Source organism: Carcharodon carcharias, chromosome 5 (genome assembly GCF_017639515.1).
Source record: "Carcharodon carcharias isolate sCarCar2 chromosome 5, sCarCar2.pri, whole genome shotgun sequence".
Classification (NCBI taxonomy): domain Eukaryota; kingdom Metazoa; phylum Chordata; class Chondrichthyes; order Lamniformes; family Lamnidae; genus Carcharodon; species Carcharodon carcharias.
In genome coordinates, this window is record NC_054471.1 from 24,603,679 (window position 1) to 24,621,567 (window position 17,889).

At 47.4% G+C, this 17,889-nt stretch overlaps 1 protein-coding gene across 1 annotated transcript in view; it reads right to left on the minus strand.

The window, feature by feature from the left end:
* Nucleotides 1–17,889, minus strand: part of LOC121278256 (calpain-9-like) — a 233,754-nt gene that overhangs the window by 134,934 nt on the left and 80,931 nt on the right. Inside the window, exons 8-10 of the mRNA XM_041188486.1 lie at nucleotides 13,246–13,334; nucleotides 4,409–4,483; nucleotides 981–1,141 (exon numbers count right to left, since the gene is read on the minus strand). Of these exons, the coding sequence (XP_041044420.1) occupies nucleotides 981–1,141; nucleotides 4,409–4,483; nucleotides 13,246–13,334 (325 nt within the window). The remainder of the gene's footprint in view (nucleotides 1–980; nucleotides 1,142–4,408; nucleotides 4,484–13,245; nucleotides 13,335–17,889) is intronic.

The window sequence follows — 17,889 nt, forward strand, 5'->3', positions numbered from 1 at the left end:
TGCTGGTGATGGTGGTGATGGTGGTGGTGATTGTGGTGATGTGGGTGGTGGTGGTGATGGTGGTGATGGCGGTTTTGATGGTGGTGTTGGTGGTGCTGGTGGTGGTGGTGGTGGTGATGGTGGTGATGGCGGTTTTGATGGTGGTGTTGGTGGTGCTGGTGGTGGTGGTGGTGGTGATGGTGGTGATGGTGATAGTGCTGGTGATGGTGGTGATGGTGATGGTGATGGTGGTGATGGTGATGGTGGTGGTGATGGTGGTGGTGGTGATGGTGGTGGTGATGAATGGTGGTGATAGTGCGGCTGCTGGTGGTGATGGTGGTGGTGGTGGTGATGGTGGTGGTGGTGATGGTGGTGGTGATTGTGGTGATTGTGGTGATGTTGGTGATGGTGGTGGTGATGGTGGTGGTGATGGTGGTGGTGGTGATGGTGATAGTGGTGGTGATGGTGGTGGTGATTGTGGTGGTGATCGTGGTGATGGTGGTGGTGATGGTGGTGGTGGTGATGGTGGTGGTGATGGTGTTGGTGGTGGTGATGGTGGTGGTGATGGTGGTGATGTTGATGATGGTGATGGTGGTGGTGGTGGTGGTGATGGTGGTGATGGTGGTGATGTTGATGGTGGTGATGGTGGTGGTGGTGGTGATGGTGGTGGTGATGGTGGTGATGGTGGTAGTGATAGTGGTGGTGGTGGTGATGGTGGTGATGGTGGTGGTGATGCTGGTGGTGGTGATGGTGGTGGTGGTGGTGGTAATGGTGGTGATGGTGATGGTGGTGATAGTGATGGTGGTGGTGGTGGTGATGGTGATGGTGATGGTGGTGATGGTGGTGGTGGTGGTGATGGTGGTGATGGTGATGATGGTGGTGATGGTGATGATGGTGATGGTGGTGGTGGTGGTGGTGATGGTGGTGGTGATGGTGGTGTTTTGCTGCTGCATTTCTCACATTACAATAAAGGTTCCCCGGTCACCGAGTGAATGCCTTACCTTTATTGTTCATAGACCCTCCTGCGCTGTGTCCCTTGAGCCAGGCGCCACAGTGAATGGACAGGGCCCATTTGTGCTGGTTTGTATCAGTCAGGAAGTCTGGGGTTAAATTGCAAATTACCAGCCTCTCAAAATTTGCCTTGAAGTCCTGTATTGCCATCCTGTGGAGAGAATAGAAACTGAGTGGAAGACACTTCAAAAATTCAAACATGATTTCTCATCCGTGAAGAAAAGGAACCGAGTGAGACTCTTGCTGGTTCCAGTTGAACTCGCTTGAGAAAACCTTGCTCCTCCTGCTCTCCCATCCCCTGGATCAGCAGCATTCTCAACAGAATGGTCAGCTAGAGAGCTCTGATCAAGGAGGCTCTTTGACCTTTAACCTCCTCCTCTAGATTAGAGAGTGCAGGCCTACAGCAAGCTCTCAGAGCCACCCTCTACATTTACACTTCCTCCGCTCTAAACTCTCTTGCTCTCACCCTCTTCTCTCTGTATGTGCTACATCTTCTACCCTCCATAAATTTGTGCTCGTCCAAAATTCTGCAGCCAGTGTAATAACTCGCACCAAGTCCCATTCCCCTATCAGCTCTGGGCTCTCTGGCTTTCACTGGCTCCTGGTCTGTAGATGACTTAATTTTAAAATTCTCATCCCTGTTTTCAAATCCCTCCTTGACCTTCCCCCTCGCCATGTCTGTAATCTCCTCCAGCCCCACAATCCTCAGATATCTGCACTCCTCTAACTCTGGCCTCTTGAGCACCTGCGATTTTAATCACTCCGCCATTAATGGCTGTGCATTCAGGTGCCGAGGCCCTAAACTCTAGAATTCGGTACCAACAACTCGCTACCTCGCTTCCCTCCTTTAAGATTCTCCTTACAACCTACTACTTTGACCAAGCTTTTGGGTACGCGCATTAATATCTCCAAATGGGGCTTGGGTGTCAAATTTCCTTTTATAAACACGCTCAAGAAAGCTTCTTGCACATTTTACAATGTTAATAGGTGCTGCATAAATGCAAGTGGTTGTTGAGGTACCAGAGTGTGACTGATCCTGGGATCTGTACACAGGGAGTGAGGTATCAGAGTGTGACTGATCCTGGATCTGTACACAGGGAGTGAGGTATCAGAGTGTGACTGATCCTGGATCTGTACACAGGGAGTCAGGTATCAGAGTGTGACTGATCCTGGGATCTGTGCACAGGGAGTGAGGTATCAGAGTGTGACTGATCCTGGATCTGTACACAGGGCGTGAGGTATCAGAGTGTAACTGATCCAGGATCTGTACACAGGGAGTGAGGTATCAGAGTGTGACTGATCCTGGATCTGTACACAGGGAGTGAGGTATCAGAGTGTGACTGATCCTGGATCTGTGCACAGGGAGTGAGGTGTGGAAGTGTGACTGATCTTGGATCTGTACACAGGGAGTCAGGTATCAGAGTGTGACTGATCCTGGGATCTGTACACAGGGAGTCAGGTATCAGAGTGTGACTGATCCTGGATCTGTACACAGGGAGTGAGGTATCAGACTGTGAATGATCCTGGATCTGTGCACAGGGAGTGAGGTGTGGAAGTGTGACTGATCCTGGATCTGTACACAGGGAGTCAGGTATCAGAGTGTGACTGATCCTGGATCTGTACACAGGGAGTCAGGTATCAGAGTGTGACTGATCCTGGATCTGTACACAGGGAGTGAGGTATGGGAGTGTAACTGATCCTGGTTCTGTACACAGGGAGTGAGGTATCAGAGTGTAACTGATCCTGGGATCTGTACACAGGGAGTCAGGTATCAGAGTTTGACTGATCCTGGATCTGTACACAGGGTGTGAGGTATCAGAGTGTGACTGATCCTGGATCTGTACATAGGGAGTCAGGTATCAGAGTTTGACTGATCCTGGATCTGTACACAGGGTGTGAGGTATCAGAGTGTGACTGATCCTGGATCTGTACATAGGGAGTGAGGTATCAGAGTGTGACTGATCCTGGATCTGTACACAGGGAGTCAGTTATCAGAGTTTGACTGATCTTGGATCTGTACACAGGGTGTGAGGTATCAGAGTGTGACTGATCCTGAATCTGTACATAGGGAGTCAGGTATCAGAGTGTGACTGATCCTGGATCTGTACACAGGGAGTGAGGTATCAGAGTGTGACTGATCCTGGGATCTGTACACAGGGAGTCAGGTATCAGAGTGTGACTGATCCTGGGATCTGTGCATAGGGAGTGAGGTATCAGAGTGTGACTGATCCTGGATCTGTACACAGGGAGTGAGGTATCAGAGTGTGACTGATCCTGGATCTGTACACAGGGAGTGAGGTATCAGAGTGTGACTGATCCTGGATCTGTACACAGGGCGTGGGGTATCAGAGTGTGACTGATCCTGGATCTGTACACAGGGTGTGAGGTATCAGAGTGTGACTGATCCTGGGTCTGTACACAGGGAGTGAGGTATCAGAGTGTGACTGATCCTGGGATCTGTACACAGGGAGTCAGGTATCAGAGTGTGACTGATCCTGGATCTGTACACAGGGAGTGAGGTATCAGACTGTGAATGATCCTGGATCTGTGCACAGGGAGTGAGGTGTGGAAGTGTGACTGATCCTGGATCTGTACACAGGGAGTCAGGTATCAGAGTGTGACTGATCCTGGATCTGTACACAGGGAGTGAGGTATCAGAGTGTGACTGATCCTGGATCTGTACACAGAGAGTGAGGTATGGGAGTGTAACTGATTCTGGTTCTGTACACAGGGAGTGAGGTATCAGAGTGTAACTAATCCTGGGATCTGTACACAGGGAGTCAGGTATCAGAGTTTGACTGATCCTGGATCTGTACACAGGGAGTGAGGTATCAGAGTGTGACTGATCCTGGATCTGTACATAGGGAGTGAGGTATCAGAGTGTGACTGATCCTGGATCTGTACACAGGGAGTGAGGTATCAGAGTGTGACTGATCCTGGATCTGTACACAGGAAGTGAGGTATTAGAATGTAACTGATCCTGGATCTGTTTGCAGCGAGTGAGGTATGGGAGTGTGATCCTGATCTGTATACAGGGAGTCAGGTATCAGAGTGTGACTGCTCCTGAGATCTGTACACAGGGAGTGAGGTATGGGAGTGTGATCCTGATCTGTGCACAGGGAGTAAGTTATGGGATTGTGATCCTGGGATCTGTGCACAGGGAGTAATTTATGGGAGTATGATCCTGGATCTGTGCACAGGGAGTGAAGTATCAGAGTGTGACTGATCCTTTGTCTGTAAACAGGGAGTGAGGTATCAGAGTGTGACTGATCCTGGATCTGTACACAGGGAGTGAGGTATCAGAGTGTGACTGATCCTGGATCTCTACACAGGGAGTGAGGTATCAGACTGTGAATGATCCTGGATCTGTGCACAGGGAGTGAGATTCCAGCAGAAACTGTTTTTAATCTTTTCTTACCAGAATTCTCCATCTTCTCGATTCCTCAGAAGATTCTCTTTGATCTTGGGATTAACCTTGTTCCACTGCTCGGACCTAATTGGTAACACATGGAAATAGGAATATCAATAGGCATAGCTAATTCTAATGTTGGTGACTTCGTAACACATTGGCCCTCAAATGAGTGAGTGAAACTCCAATAAGTGCGGAATGGACAAAATTTCCAGTTAATGGTATGTTATTTAAAATGTTAAGATACGCAGGTGAAGGGCATTTTTTAATTAAGTACCTAGAGCATTTACAAAGAGAGACTGCCAGGACCTGGGCATAGCAGATATGTATAATGCTGCACTCTGTATATAATGCTGCACTCTGTAAATAAAAATGTTATCAATAAAAATATTAGTATCGCATTTCATATTTCAACTGGCTCGGGATCAATTTAACATATCCCAGCTTAGACAGCAGCTTCCGAACCTACAACCAATGCCATCTAGAAGGACAAGGGCAGCAGTTAGATGGGAACACCACCATCTGGAAGTTCCCCTCCAAGTCACTCACCACCCTGACTTGGAAATATATCGCCGTTCCTTCACTGTCACTGGGTCAAAATCCTGGAACTCCCTTCCTAACAGCACTGTGGGTGTACCTACACCACATGGGCTGCAGCGGCTCAAGAAGGCAGCTCACCACCACCTTCTCCAGAGTAACTAGGGATGGGCAATAAATGCTGGCCCAGCCAGCGAAGCCCATATCCAAAGAGTGAATTTAAAAACCCCACAGGATAGAAACATCTCTACTTTCCCACAATACTTTCAACCCTGTTAACATAGGCTCAGTGGACAGCTTTCCCCTCCCTCCGAGCCTGATGGTTCTGGCTTCAAGTCCCACTTCAAATAATTTTACCACCTAACCCAGGCTGACACTTTATTATAGGAGTGTGAGATGGGACCTTAAGCGCCTGAGATCACCAGGTCCTTTGCTGCTCCTGTATCTTTGTGGTGTGGGAATTCAAGTGTCCAGAGGAGTCCTGCCAGCACCCACTAGATTCATTTAGATCCTTGTGCCTGTGGTAGTATGAATCCTGTGGTATTATGAGTCCATGACGATGTTGGAAATGATGGGTCTCATCCATCACTCTTTTACTGGGAGTAGAATGGGAAGGGAATTTTTAGATTATCTGGTCATTATCATATTGTTGTTTATGGGATCTTGCTGTGCACATATTGTCTGCCACATTTCCTACATTACAACAGTGACTACACTTCAAAAAGTACCTCACTGACTGTAAGGTACTTTGAGGCACCCAATGATTGTGAAATGCACTAAATTTGTGTAAAATCCTTTAGCGCCAGATGCGAACTGTTTGCTTCAATGTTCTGGGAAAAGTTCCCATGTCAAACTTAGATGGGGGAGTTATCTTTTATGGAAAGGTGGGACAGGTTGGGTCTGTAGACATTGGAGTTTAGAGGAATGAGAGGTGATCTTATTGAAATGTGAAAGATCCTGATGGGACTGGACAGGGTGGATGCTCAAAGGATGTTTCCCCTTGTGGGAGAGACTAGAACTAGGGGACACAGTTTAAGAATAAGAGGTCTCCCATTTTAAGACAGTGAGGAGAGTTTTTTTTCCCTCAGAGGGTGGTTAGTCTGTGGAATCCTTTTCCCCCCGAGAGCAGTGGAGGCTGGGTCAGTGAATCATTTTAAGGCGGAGTTTGATAAATTCTTGATTGACAAGGGAGTCAAAGAGTATAGGGGGTAGATAGGAAAGTCGAAGCCACAATGAGAGCAGCCATGATCCCATCAAATGAAGGAGCAGGTTTAAGGGTCCTTATGGCCTACTCCTGTTCCTAATTCATATGTATGTACATAATGTTTCTATCATCAACGACACTCTCTGCCCTCGCACACAGTACTCATTCTGCTGGTATTCAGAAATTGGATTATGTTTGTCCATATTTATTGTAAAAATTGCCTCAAGCGTTTTTTGATGACAAGTTAATTGCTCTAGAAATATTAAATCCTAACACGCAAGTCTGACAAGGAATAAACAACTGCAGGCTAATGCTGCAAAACCCCTTCCTAATCCTCAAATGCAAGATCCAAGTAGACCAGAATAACTGGTGAATTAATTAATCCCCAACTCTCAATAATTATAATTGGGTTGAAATTGGCACTATTTAACTTGCACAGCTGTGAAAGCCTGACTCTGGCACTCACTGCCCAGTCCAAACTCAACAGGCTGTCAACCTGCATTTAGTGACGTGATTCACTGCCAGTGATATTTCAGCACCTGCCCAGGTGTGTCTGAACACTGCCTTAGCTCCAGTTGCCCTCTGAAAGCTCTTTGGCAGGCAGTCGATGGATGGAGAAAGGGCGGTAATAAGCAGGGCTGTCCCGCCTGTATGAAAATGAATTGGATGAGGGCAGTAATGAGTGTTCCTGACCCTGATGAGGTTCCACAGTCTGTTATTTAAATGAAGGTGCGATTCCATCACTGTGGGAATCCCTCAGATTTTTTCACACAATGAAAGGTGGTTAAAGAATTAACTTGCGCTTCGATAGCCCATTTTATGATCTTAGTAAGTCTCAAAGGGCAATTTACAGTATTCACTGCTGTAATGTAGGCAACATGGCAGGCAAAGAAGATGGTTGTGGTTACTGGAGGCCAATTATCTCAATCCCAGGACATCACTGCAGGAGTTCCTCAGGGTAGTGTCCTCAGCCCAACCATCTTCAGCTGCTTCATCAATGACCTTCCTTCCATCATAAGGTCAGAAGTGGGGATGTTCACTGATGATTGCACAATGTTCAGTACCATTCACAACTCCTCAGATACTGAAGCAGTCTGTGTCCATATGCAGCAAGACCTGGACAACATTCAGGCTTAGGCTGATAAGTGGCAAATAACATTCATGCCACACAACTGCCAAGCAATGAATACCTCCAACAAAAGAGAATGTAACTGTAGTAATTATAGTTCTGATAAACATGGAGCTGTAGCTTTAAGAATAATCCTGTGTTGTAATATCAGATGATCTGTGTAAACCAATCAGTTAGCAACACAGGGAACCTCTAGGAGGGAGTTCTTCTTTACTTAGATGTTAGATGCATGCATGTAGCTGCTGCTGCTGTCTTGTAAATAAAGTTCAATGTTTCTACCAAGAAAAGTTGGCTGGAAAAATCAACTCTATAACAAACTGGCGATGAGGCTAAATCAGTTCCAGTGCTGTCCCTCACCCAGTGTTTGTGAGTATCTAAGATAACTAAGAGGAAAGGAAGATATACTCATCCGAGATGGCACAGTTTGGCAGAATCGATCCCTTTGAGCCAGCCACAGACGACTGGTCTCAATATATAGAATGTTTTATCTTCTAGTTTCAAGCCAATGATATCGTAGGGGAGGAAAAGAGGAGAGCAATTTTCATGAGTGTTTGTGGGAGCAGAACCTACAGTTTAATTCGAAGCTTGACGTTCTCACTGCTCCTGATTTGAAGACCTTCAATGAATTAGTCGACCTGGTTAAGGGACATTTCCAACACAAGCCCCAAGTCACAATGCAGAGGTTCAGGTTCAATTCACGGAACAGAGCCCCTGAGGAGACCATTGCTCCCTACATGGCGAAATTAAAACAACTAATGGAAAATTGTGATTTTGGTGAAACCCTGAATGATACGCTCAGGGACCGTTTGGTCTGTGGTGTACAGGAGGATGTTATTAAGTGAAGATTGCTGGCTGAAGTGAATCTTGATTTTAAGAAAGCATTAGAAATAGCGCTTGTCCTAAAACTGGATCAGACTTTCTGGATTTGTGAGATCTATAAACTAACGGTCAACAAAGCAGCGAAACTGGACAGTTACCCTATTCCCAAGACTGAAAACCTATGTGCTAAACTAGCAGGAGGGACAATGTATAAAAAGCTTGACATGAGTCACGGATATCAGCAACTGGAGTTGGGTGGTGCCTCCTGGGAATTTGTAACCATCAGTACCCACAAAGGGTTATACCAATACGCACACCTGCCTTTCGGTGTTTCCTCAGCCTGTGTCATTATTCAGACGACAATGAAGAGCTTATTACAGGGACTACCTCAGGTTGTAGTCTACCTAGACAATGTACTGATAACTGGATTCACTGAAAGGGAACACTTGGCTAACCTAGGGGAAGTCCTAAAGCCTAAAGAAGTAAAAATGCACTTTTCAAGAAAATTAAGTCATTTATTTGGGCCACGGGGTGGATACCCAAGGGTTACACCCTGTGGAAGAGAAGGTTAAAGCAATCAGAGAGGGACCTGCAACAAAGAACGTCGCTGAACTTAAGTCATTTTTAAGGATGGTAAATTATTATGGCTGATTTCTACTAAATTTATCCACAGTTCTAGCCCCTCTACATTCACTGCTAAGAAAAACCAGCGTTGGGTTTGGGAGTCACCCAAAGGAGAAGTCTTCGTGAAAGTAAATCAGCTCTTGCACTTATCAAATTTGTTAGTGTATTATGACCAGACAAAGGAATTGGTGCTAACCTGTGATGCGTCCCCCTATGGAGTGGCAGCGATACTATCTCACAAGATGGATGGCAGTACAGAGGCCAATATGCTATGTATCCAGGACACTTACCACAGCTGAAGAAGGATATTCTCAGATCAAAAAGGAAGGTCTGTCGATTATTTTTGGTTTAAATAAATTCCACCAAAGGGCGACACTTCATGATAGTATCAGACCACAAATCACTTTAGGGTCGGTGTAGTGAGGAAAAGGCTATCTCTCCCAAAGATTCCACACAGGTTCAAAGATGCGCCCTAATTTTAGCAGCATATGAATACACCTTTTTGCATAGACCAGGGATTCATACAGTCAATGCCGATGTCCTAGGTCACCTTCCTTTGTAAGAGAACAATGACCATGTTCCAATTCCCTAAGAGCTCATATTAGTGATAAATTTCCTGTATTCCTCACCAGTCTGTGCCAGGCAGATAAGAAACTGGACGAATCATCATCCAGTCCTGTCTCAAGCGAGAGACCAAGTGTTACATGGATGGTCCCAGGAACCAGTCTCTGATGAATTGAAGCCATTTTTCAACTGAAGGCACATAATGAGCAGTTAAGATGGTATTCTATTATGGGGGGCATGTGTTGTAGCTCCTTTATAAGGAAGGGAACCACTCTTAGTAGAGTTACACAGTGCCCATCCAGAAATCTCATGAATGAAGATGATAGCGTGAAGTTTTCTTTGGTGGCCGGGGATAGACGTCAATATTGAGAAGGTGGTAGAACACTGTGTGCAATGCCAACAGCTACAAAAGTTGCCAGTTACAGCCGCATTACTCCCATGGGAGTGGCCTGGGCACCAAACTCAGTCGCCAACGTCAGGCGCTACTATAGAAAAACTATGCCAAGGCTTTTCTATCCATGGGTTGCCAGAGGTAATCCTCTCAGATAATGGTACTGCATTCACCGAGTGCTGAATTTCAAAGGTTTGTCAGCCTGAATGGTATCAACCACATGAAGACTGCACCATATCATCCAGCATGTAATGGACTGGCAGAAAGAACAGTATAAACTTTTAGGGCGGGAATGGAGAAGTTAACAGGTGAATTGTTGAAAAGAAAACTTGCTCGTTCCCTATTTCGCTACAGGACAACCCCCCCAGCACGACAGGTGCAACACCTGCAGAGTTATCGATGAGCCACCATCTTTGAACAAGACTAAGCCTGACACTTCCCAATTTGGAGCAGAGGGTGGAGAATAGTCAAGAGAACCAAAAAGTGACTGATGTTTTGCATAGTTGTGAGCGACAATTTACTGTTGGAGAAGCAGTATATGTAAGGGATTTCAGTGGATCGAAGTGGTTACCTGGTAAAGTAAGCTCTATGACTGGACCATTGTCACATCACATGGAAGTGGAGGGCCGGACCACCCCGTAAGCATCTGGATCATTTAAGAAGGAGGGAGATACCCCAACAAAATGATGTTCCACCTGTAACCATTGCTGAGCCTGTAGTTCCTGTTGAAGCTCCTCAATCAAGGATAGACATGCCCGATGTCTCTGTCGGAGTGAACAACACTGAACTGCCTGTGCCTAATGAGGTACCTGATGTTAATGTGGTTCTAGAGAATGTGGTTCCTGTCAAAGGGTCGGAGGTTGTGGATCTACCACGTTCCACACGGATCAGGAAACCACCTGAAAGACTGAACTTGTAATTTCATGACCTGTGTAAATACTGTAATATCATGAGATAAATATCCCTGTAAGTACAAAATGTACAGAAAAGTTAAAGGGGGAGGAATGTAGTAATTATAGTTCTGATAAACATAGGACTGTAGCTTTAAAAATAATCCTGTGTTGTAAGATCACATGATCTGTGTAAACCTCTAGGGGAGAGCTCTTCTTTAGTTATAGGGCAGAATTTTCAGCCTGTTTGGTGGGTGGGCCTGACCCAATCTCCGGCGAGCGGGGAGCCGATCCCCGCTGGAGAAGCAGGCCGCACAGCCATTTTACATGGGCGGGCCAATTAAGGCCTACCCAGCATGATGTCTGGCGAGAAGCGCTATGCACTCCCTGTGCGGGTGGGGGGGGATTCACTAAAAATGAGCGTGCACTCTTTCACTAAGTGCAGCCTCAGGGAGTCGCTTCCACTTTGAAAAATATGAAAAATAGGAAAAAAAATTCCCCAACATGCCCCTCTTATGTGACAATGTCACATGAGATGGGACATGTTAATAATTTACATAATAACTTTGTTAAACTTTTTAAAACCCTACATGAATCCTCATCCCGCCACTGGATGAGGTTTCATGTTTTCTCTATTCCCCCCCAGGGCTCCTGGCCTGTTCACCAGCCTGAAGGTTGGACGGGCAGGTCCTTTAATTGTTTAAAGGATCGTGTCAGTGGCCTCAATTGGCCATTGACAGGTCAGCGGGCCCGCAGCTGAGTTTGCTGCACCCCCACCCTCCTGAAAATTTAAATGGGGTGCGGTGAAATCGGGGGTTCCGCCCGACATCACCCCACATCATTTTACACATCGGCGAGCGGGCCCCACCCCCTGCTCGCCGATGGTGAAGTTCCGCCCATGGAGTTTGATGCACACATGTAACTGCTGCTGCTGTCTTGTAAATAAAGTTCAATATTTCCATTAAGAAAAGTTGCCTGGAAAATCAACTCTATAACAGTAACCATCTCCCGTTGACGTTCAATGGCATTACCATCACTGAATCTCCCACTATCAGCGTCCTGGGTGTTACCATTGACCAGAAACTGAACTGGCCTAGCCATATAAATACTGTGGCTATAAGAGCAAGTCAGGGGCTCGCAATCCTGTGGTGAGTAACTCACCTCCTGACTCCACAAAGCCTGTCCACCATCCACAAGGTACAAGTCAGGAGTGTGATGGAATACTCTCCACTTGCCTGGATGAGTGCAGCTCCCACAACACTCAAGAAACTCAAGATAAAGGCAAAATACTGCGGATGCTGGAAATCTCATATGGATTCAAAACTTTAACTCTATCTTCCTCTCCACAGATGCTGTCAGGCCTGCTGAGTTTTTCCAGCACTTTTTGTTTTTGTTCAAGAATTTCAATACCATCCGGGACAAAACAGCCCACTTGATTGGCACCACATCCACAAACATTCACTCCCTCCACCACCAACACACAGTAGCAGCAGTGTGTACCATCTACAAGATGCACTGCAGGAATTCACCAAGGCTCCTTAGACAGCACCTTCCAAACCAACAACCAATACCATCTAGAAGGACAAGGGCAGCAGATAGATGGGAACACCACCACCTGGAAGTTCCCCTCCAAGTCACTCACCATCCTGACTTAACTGGAAATATATCACTGTTCCTTCACTGTCACTGGTCAGAATTCTGGAATTTCCTAACAGCACTGTGGGTGTACCTACACCACATGGACTGCAGCGGTTCAAGAAGGCAGCTCACCACCACCTTCTCAAGGGCAATTAGGGATGGGCAATAAATGCTGGCCCAGCCAGTGATGCCCACATCCCTTGAAGGAATTTTTTAAAAATTTGCACACAGCCACCTCCCACAAAGAGCAAAGTGAGAATGACGATATTGTCAGTTTTTTGTGATGATTGTTGAGGGAAAACAACAGCCAGGACACTTGGGGAAAACTCGCCAGCTCTTCCTCAAACAGTTTTTTTTTTGTATTCGTTCACATCGTGGGGGTGTCACTAGCTAGTGTCACATTTATTGCCCATCCCTAACTGCCCTTGAGAACTGAATGGCTTGCTAGGCCATTCAGGGGGTAGTTGTAGTCAAACACAGGCCAGAGCAGGAACTTTCTACCTCCACCTTGGAAGGCAGATGTGGCCTCAGTTTAACCTCTAGTCCAAAACATCAGACCTCCCAACAGTGCAGCACTCCCTCAGTACTGCGCTGCCGTTTTAACCTACGCTGTTATGCTGACGTCACTGGAGTGGGGCTCGAAGTTCCAATCTTCTGAATCTGAAGCAAAAGTGCGGCACATTGAGCCGGAGCTGATAATAGCCAATTTAATTACGTGCTGCTGGATGGTTTATTGAGGGTTCTCACAAACTTCCTGAAAGTCCCACTCCAGCCAGGAGATGTATAAATGAGGCCCAGGATTTCTAACATCGCTGTGAACTTGTGCGTAGAGAGAAGGTTCAGCAGGTCACAGCCAGATTCTTCGGTTAACTCAACCCGATTACCACAAACACGCGGGAGCCGCAAAGGACCTCTCGTTCCTTGAGGACCTGTCTCAGACTCGGATTGTACAAGAGGTTCCAGTGAGACCAGTACAAGGAGCTGTGCCGTAGGGAGTTTGGATAAACACAGTTCTTAATAAGCTGTTGTCATGGTAACTGCTGAACTCACCGATCACTCCAACGCTCGTTCCACTCTACACTGTTCCCCCATGGATTCCTCACTCGGACTAGCTGCTCCATTCGGTTTTTGTATGGCACCTGCTCCATTACAGCAACCCCCACAACAAAAAACACAAAGACAATTTAGGATTGTTTTGGTCTGCAGTTGAGGAGACAGCCTCAAACAGCACAAGCACACAGGCAGGCTAGATTCCCTGACAAATACAGACAAATTACCTCAGATAAGATATACATAGAGGCCAGCTACAGGCTAAAGACAGCACAGACCTCAGGCAGGAGAAATACAGGACACCACAAACACGAAAAATACACAAGCCTAACCAGGATAGGATAATTGTACAGCTCCATAAAGCTAAACACACAGGCTGGAGACAGTCTAAACATACAGGCTGGTGACAGTCTAAAGACACAGGACTCGGACAGGTTAAACACACAGGCCTCAGACAGGTTAAACACACAGGTCTCAGACGGGTTAAACACACAGATTGAAGACAGGTTAAACACACAGGTCTCAGACAGGTTAAACACACAGATTGAAGACAGGTTAAACACACAGGCCTCAGGCAGGTTAAACACACATTGAAGACAGGTTAAACACACAGGTCTCAGACAGGTTAAACACACAGATTGAAGACAGGTTAAACACAGAGGCCTCAGACAGGTTAAACACACAGATTGAAGACAGGTTAAACACACAGGTCTCAGACAGGTTAAACACACAGGTCTCAGACAGGTTAAACACACAGATTGAAGACAGGTTAAACACACAGGTCTCAGACAGGTTAAACACACAGATTGAAGACAGGTTAAACACACAGGTCTCAGACAGGTTAAACACACAGATTGAAGACAGGTTAAACACACAGGTCTCAGACAGGTTAAACACACAGATTGAAGACAGGTTAAACACACAGGTCTCAGACAGGTTAAACACACAGATTGAAGACAGGTTAAACACACAGGTCTCAGACAGGTTAAACACACAGATTGAAGACAGGTTAAACACACAGGTCTCAGACAGGTTAAACACACAGATTGAAGACAGGTTAAACACACAGGTCTCAGACAGGTTAAACACACAGGTCTCAGACAGGTTAAACACACAGATTGAAGACAGGTTAAACACACAGGTCTCAGACAGGTTAAACACACAGGTCTCAGACAGGTTAAACACACAGATTGAAGACAGGTTAAACACACAGGTCTCAGACAGGTTAAACACACAGATTGAAGACAGGTTAAACACACAGGTCTCAGACAGGTTAAACACACAGATTGAAGACAGGTTAAACACACAGGTCTCAGACAGGTTAAACACACAGGCCTCAGACAGGTTAAACACACAGATTGAAGACAGGTTAAACACAGAGGCCTCAGACAGGTTAAACACACAGATTGAAGACAGGTTAAACACACAGGCCTCAGACAGGTTAAACACACAGATTGAAGACAGGTTAAACACACAGGTCTCAGACAGGTTAAACACAGAGGCCTCAGACAGGTTAAACACACAGATTGAAGACAGGTTAAACACACAGGTCTCAGACAGGTTAAACACACAGATTGAAGACAGGTTAAACACACAGGCCTCAGGCAGGTTAAACACACAGATTGAAGACAGGTTAAACACACAGGTCTCAGACAGGTTAAACACACAGATTGAAGACAGGTTAAACACAGAGGCCTCAGACAGGTTAAACACACAGATTGAAGACAGGTTAAACACACAGGCCTCAGACAGGTTAAACACACAGATTGAAGACAGGTTAAACACACAGGCCTCAGACAGGTTAAACACACAGATTGAAGACAGGTTAAACACACAGGCCTCAGACAGGTTAAACACACAGGCTGGAGACAGTCCAAACACACAGGCCTCAGACAGTCTAAACACACAGGCCTCGGACAGGTTAAACACACAGGCCTCAGACAGGTTAAACACACAGGCCTCAGACAGGTTAAACACACAGATTGAAGACAGGTTAAACACACAGGCCTCAGACAGGTTAAACACAGAGGCTGGAGACAGTCTAAACATACAGGCTGGAGACAGTCCAAACACACAGGCCTCAGACAGGTTAAACACACAGGCTGGAGACAGTCTAAACATACAGGCTGGAGACAGTCCAAACACACAGGCCTCAGACAGTCTAAACACACAGGCCACGGACAGGTTAAACACACAGGCCTCGGACAGGTTAAACACACAGTCCTCAGACAGGTTAAACTTACAGGTCTCAGACAGGTTAAACACACAGGCCTCAGACAGGTTAAACACACAGGCCTCGGACAGGTTAAACACACAGGCCTCGGACAGGTTAAACACACAGGCCTCGGACAGGTTAAACACACAGGCCTCGGACAGGTTAAACACACAGGCCTCAGACAGGTTAAACACACAGGCCTCAGACAGGTTAAACACACAGGGCCCGATTTTGAGGCTGTTAGGTGGGCGCGGTGGGCAGGCTCGGCAGCAGCTGGGAAACGGTCTGCTGCCCGTGATCGGCCGCTGAATCCAATTTCACGTTGGCGGCTAATTAAGGCGTGAGCAGCGTGAAACGCGGCTCTGCACTGGCTGGGAAGGGGCGGGCAGGGGGGGTGGTGGTCCTCTTGGCTGCTGGGTCCAATGACGACGTGGTGGCCGGTGTAGAAATGGCCCAGGCAGCCCCTGGCAGGCTGCCACGGAAGGATGTGCGTTCAGCGTTCCCAATGGCATCAAGTGCGGCTGGACACAGCAGGCAGGAGGGCGGGTCAGGTGGGAACTCGGCCCCCCACATTTCCGTTGAGTGCCTCGCCGTCCTCCTGGAGGAGGTGGCTGCCAGGAGGGTTACTCTTGTCCCCAGAGATGGGAGGAGGAGTCCACACCCCACAAAGAGGGCATGGGAGGAGGTGGCACCCAGGTGAGCAGCCATGGTGTGGTGCGACACTCCTGGAAGTGCTTCAATGACCTGCTGTGCTCAGGAAGGGTGAGTACCGTGTTGGCATAGGCCAGCGTGCACTAGTGTTGAGGTGTGGCCATTCCCCCATGGAGCTCAGGGATGTTAGAGTCTGAATGCCAACGGTCAATCATGCTGGAGCTGGCCAAGGGGGTGAGCCCTGGCTGCTTGGACTGAGTGCCTTGCACCTCGAGGGCCATGACTCGGATGTGCCCTGCGAGGTGCTCCTCAGCTGGGGTTGACCAGGTTGCAATGATGCTGCAGGTAGAGAGTGGACTAGTCAATTCTCCTCTGTCCTTTCAGCAGAAGATGAGCCATAAGCAGTTGGAGAGGCCACAGACAGGTGGAGGCCTGTCCACCCTGTTGCTGCTCACCAGGTTCGAGCAGGAGAGCCAGCATATTCCACATGCAACTGGGCGTGGAGAGGCAGGGCTACCAGACGAAGGTAAGAGCGTAATGCACAGAGGTGAAAGTTTCAGATTGTGTAACCATTCTAGTCTAGTCTCTTCATTGATGGAGCCTCCAACCTGGAGTCTCCATTGATCATTGAAAGACGATAGCTCCATGATGCAGATCTCCATTGTCTCGCCAGGGTACCTGGCACAGTGACAGTGTGATAGCTTTAACTAATGACATGTCCTCGTTCTCCCTTAGGTTCACCAGCAGGCACTCACCCCCAGACCCTGACGCTGGAGAACCACCATGCTTCCCAGCACCTGCATCACACCCGCTCTCTAAAGCAGGCACCAGCGCAGATACCAGCACCTCGGTGGGCATCAGATCGGCAGCTAGAATGCCGGTGCACAGCGGTGAGGGCACTTCACACTTGCTTGAGGTGCAGGTGGAGGCAGAGAGTGCCCAGGGCGCCGGCAGTCGGAGGACTGCAGGAGACCAGGACAATACCCAGTCGAAGGCAGATGATGAGTGTCTAGAGTTGTCCATTAGGTGGCAGATTCTGGATGTCCAGCGGGATATGCCGGAGGGTACGTGAGAGTCTGTGAGGGTATGTGAGAGTCTGGGATGGGTATGTGAGAGTCTGAGAGGATATGTGAGGGTATGTGAGGCTATGTGAGGGTATGTGAGAGTCTGTGAGGGTATGTGAGAGTCTGAGAGGATATGTGAGGGTATGTGAGAGTCTGTAAGGGTATGTGAGAGTCTGTGAGGGTATGTGAGAGTCTGAGAGGATATGTGAGGGTATGTGAGGGTATGTGAGAGTCTGTGAGGGTATGTGAGAGTCTGAGAGGATATGTGAGGGTATGTGAGGCTATGTGAGGGTATGTGAGAGTCTGTGAGGGTATGTGAGAGTCTGTGAGGGTATGTGAGGGTATGTGAGGGTATGTGAGAGTCTGTGAGGGTATGTGAGAGTCTGAGAGGATATGTGAGGGTATGTGAGGCTATGTGAGGGTATGTGAGAGTCTGTGAGGGTATGTGAGAGTCTGTGAGGGTATGTGAGGGTATGTGAGGGTATGTGAGAGTCTGTGAGGGTATGTGAGAGTCTGTGAGGGTATGTGAGAGTCTGAGAGGATATGTGAGGGTATGTGAGGCTATGTGAGGGTATGTGAGAGTCTGTGAGGGTATGTGAGAGTCTGTGAGGGTATGTGAGGGTATGTGAGGGTATGTGAGAGTCTGTGAGGGTATGTGAGGGTATGTGAGGGAATGTGTGCCATGGTCTCCATAATGGAGGAGTCCATGCAGAG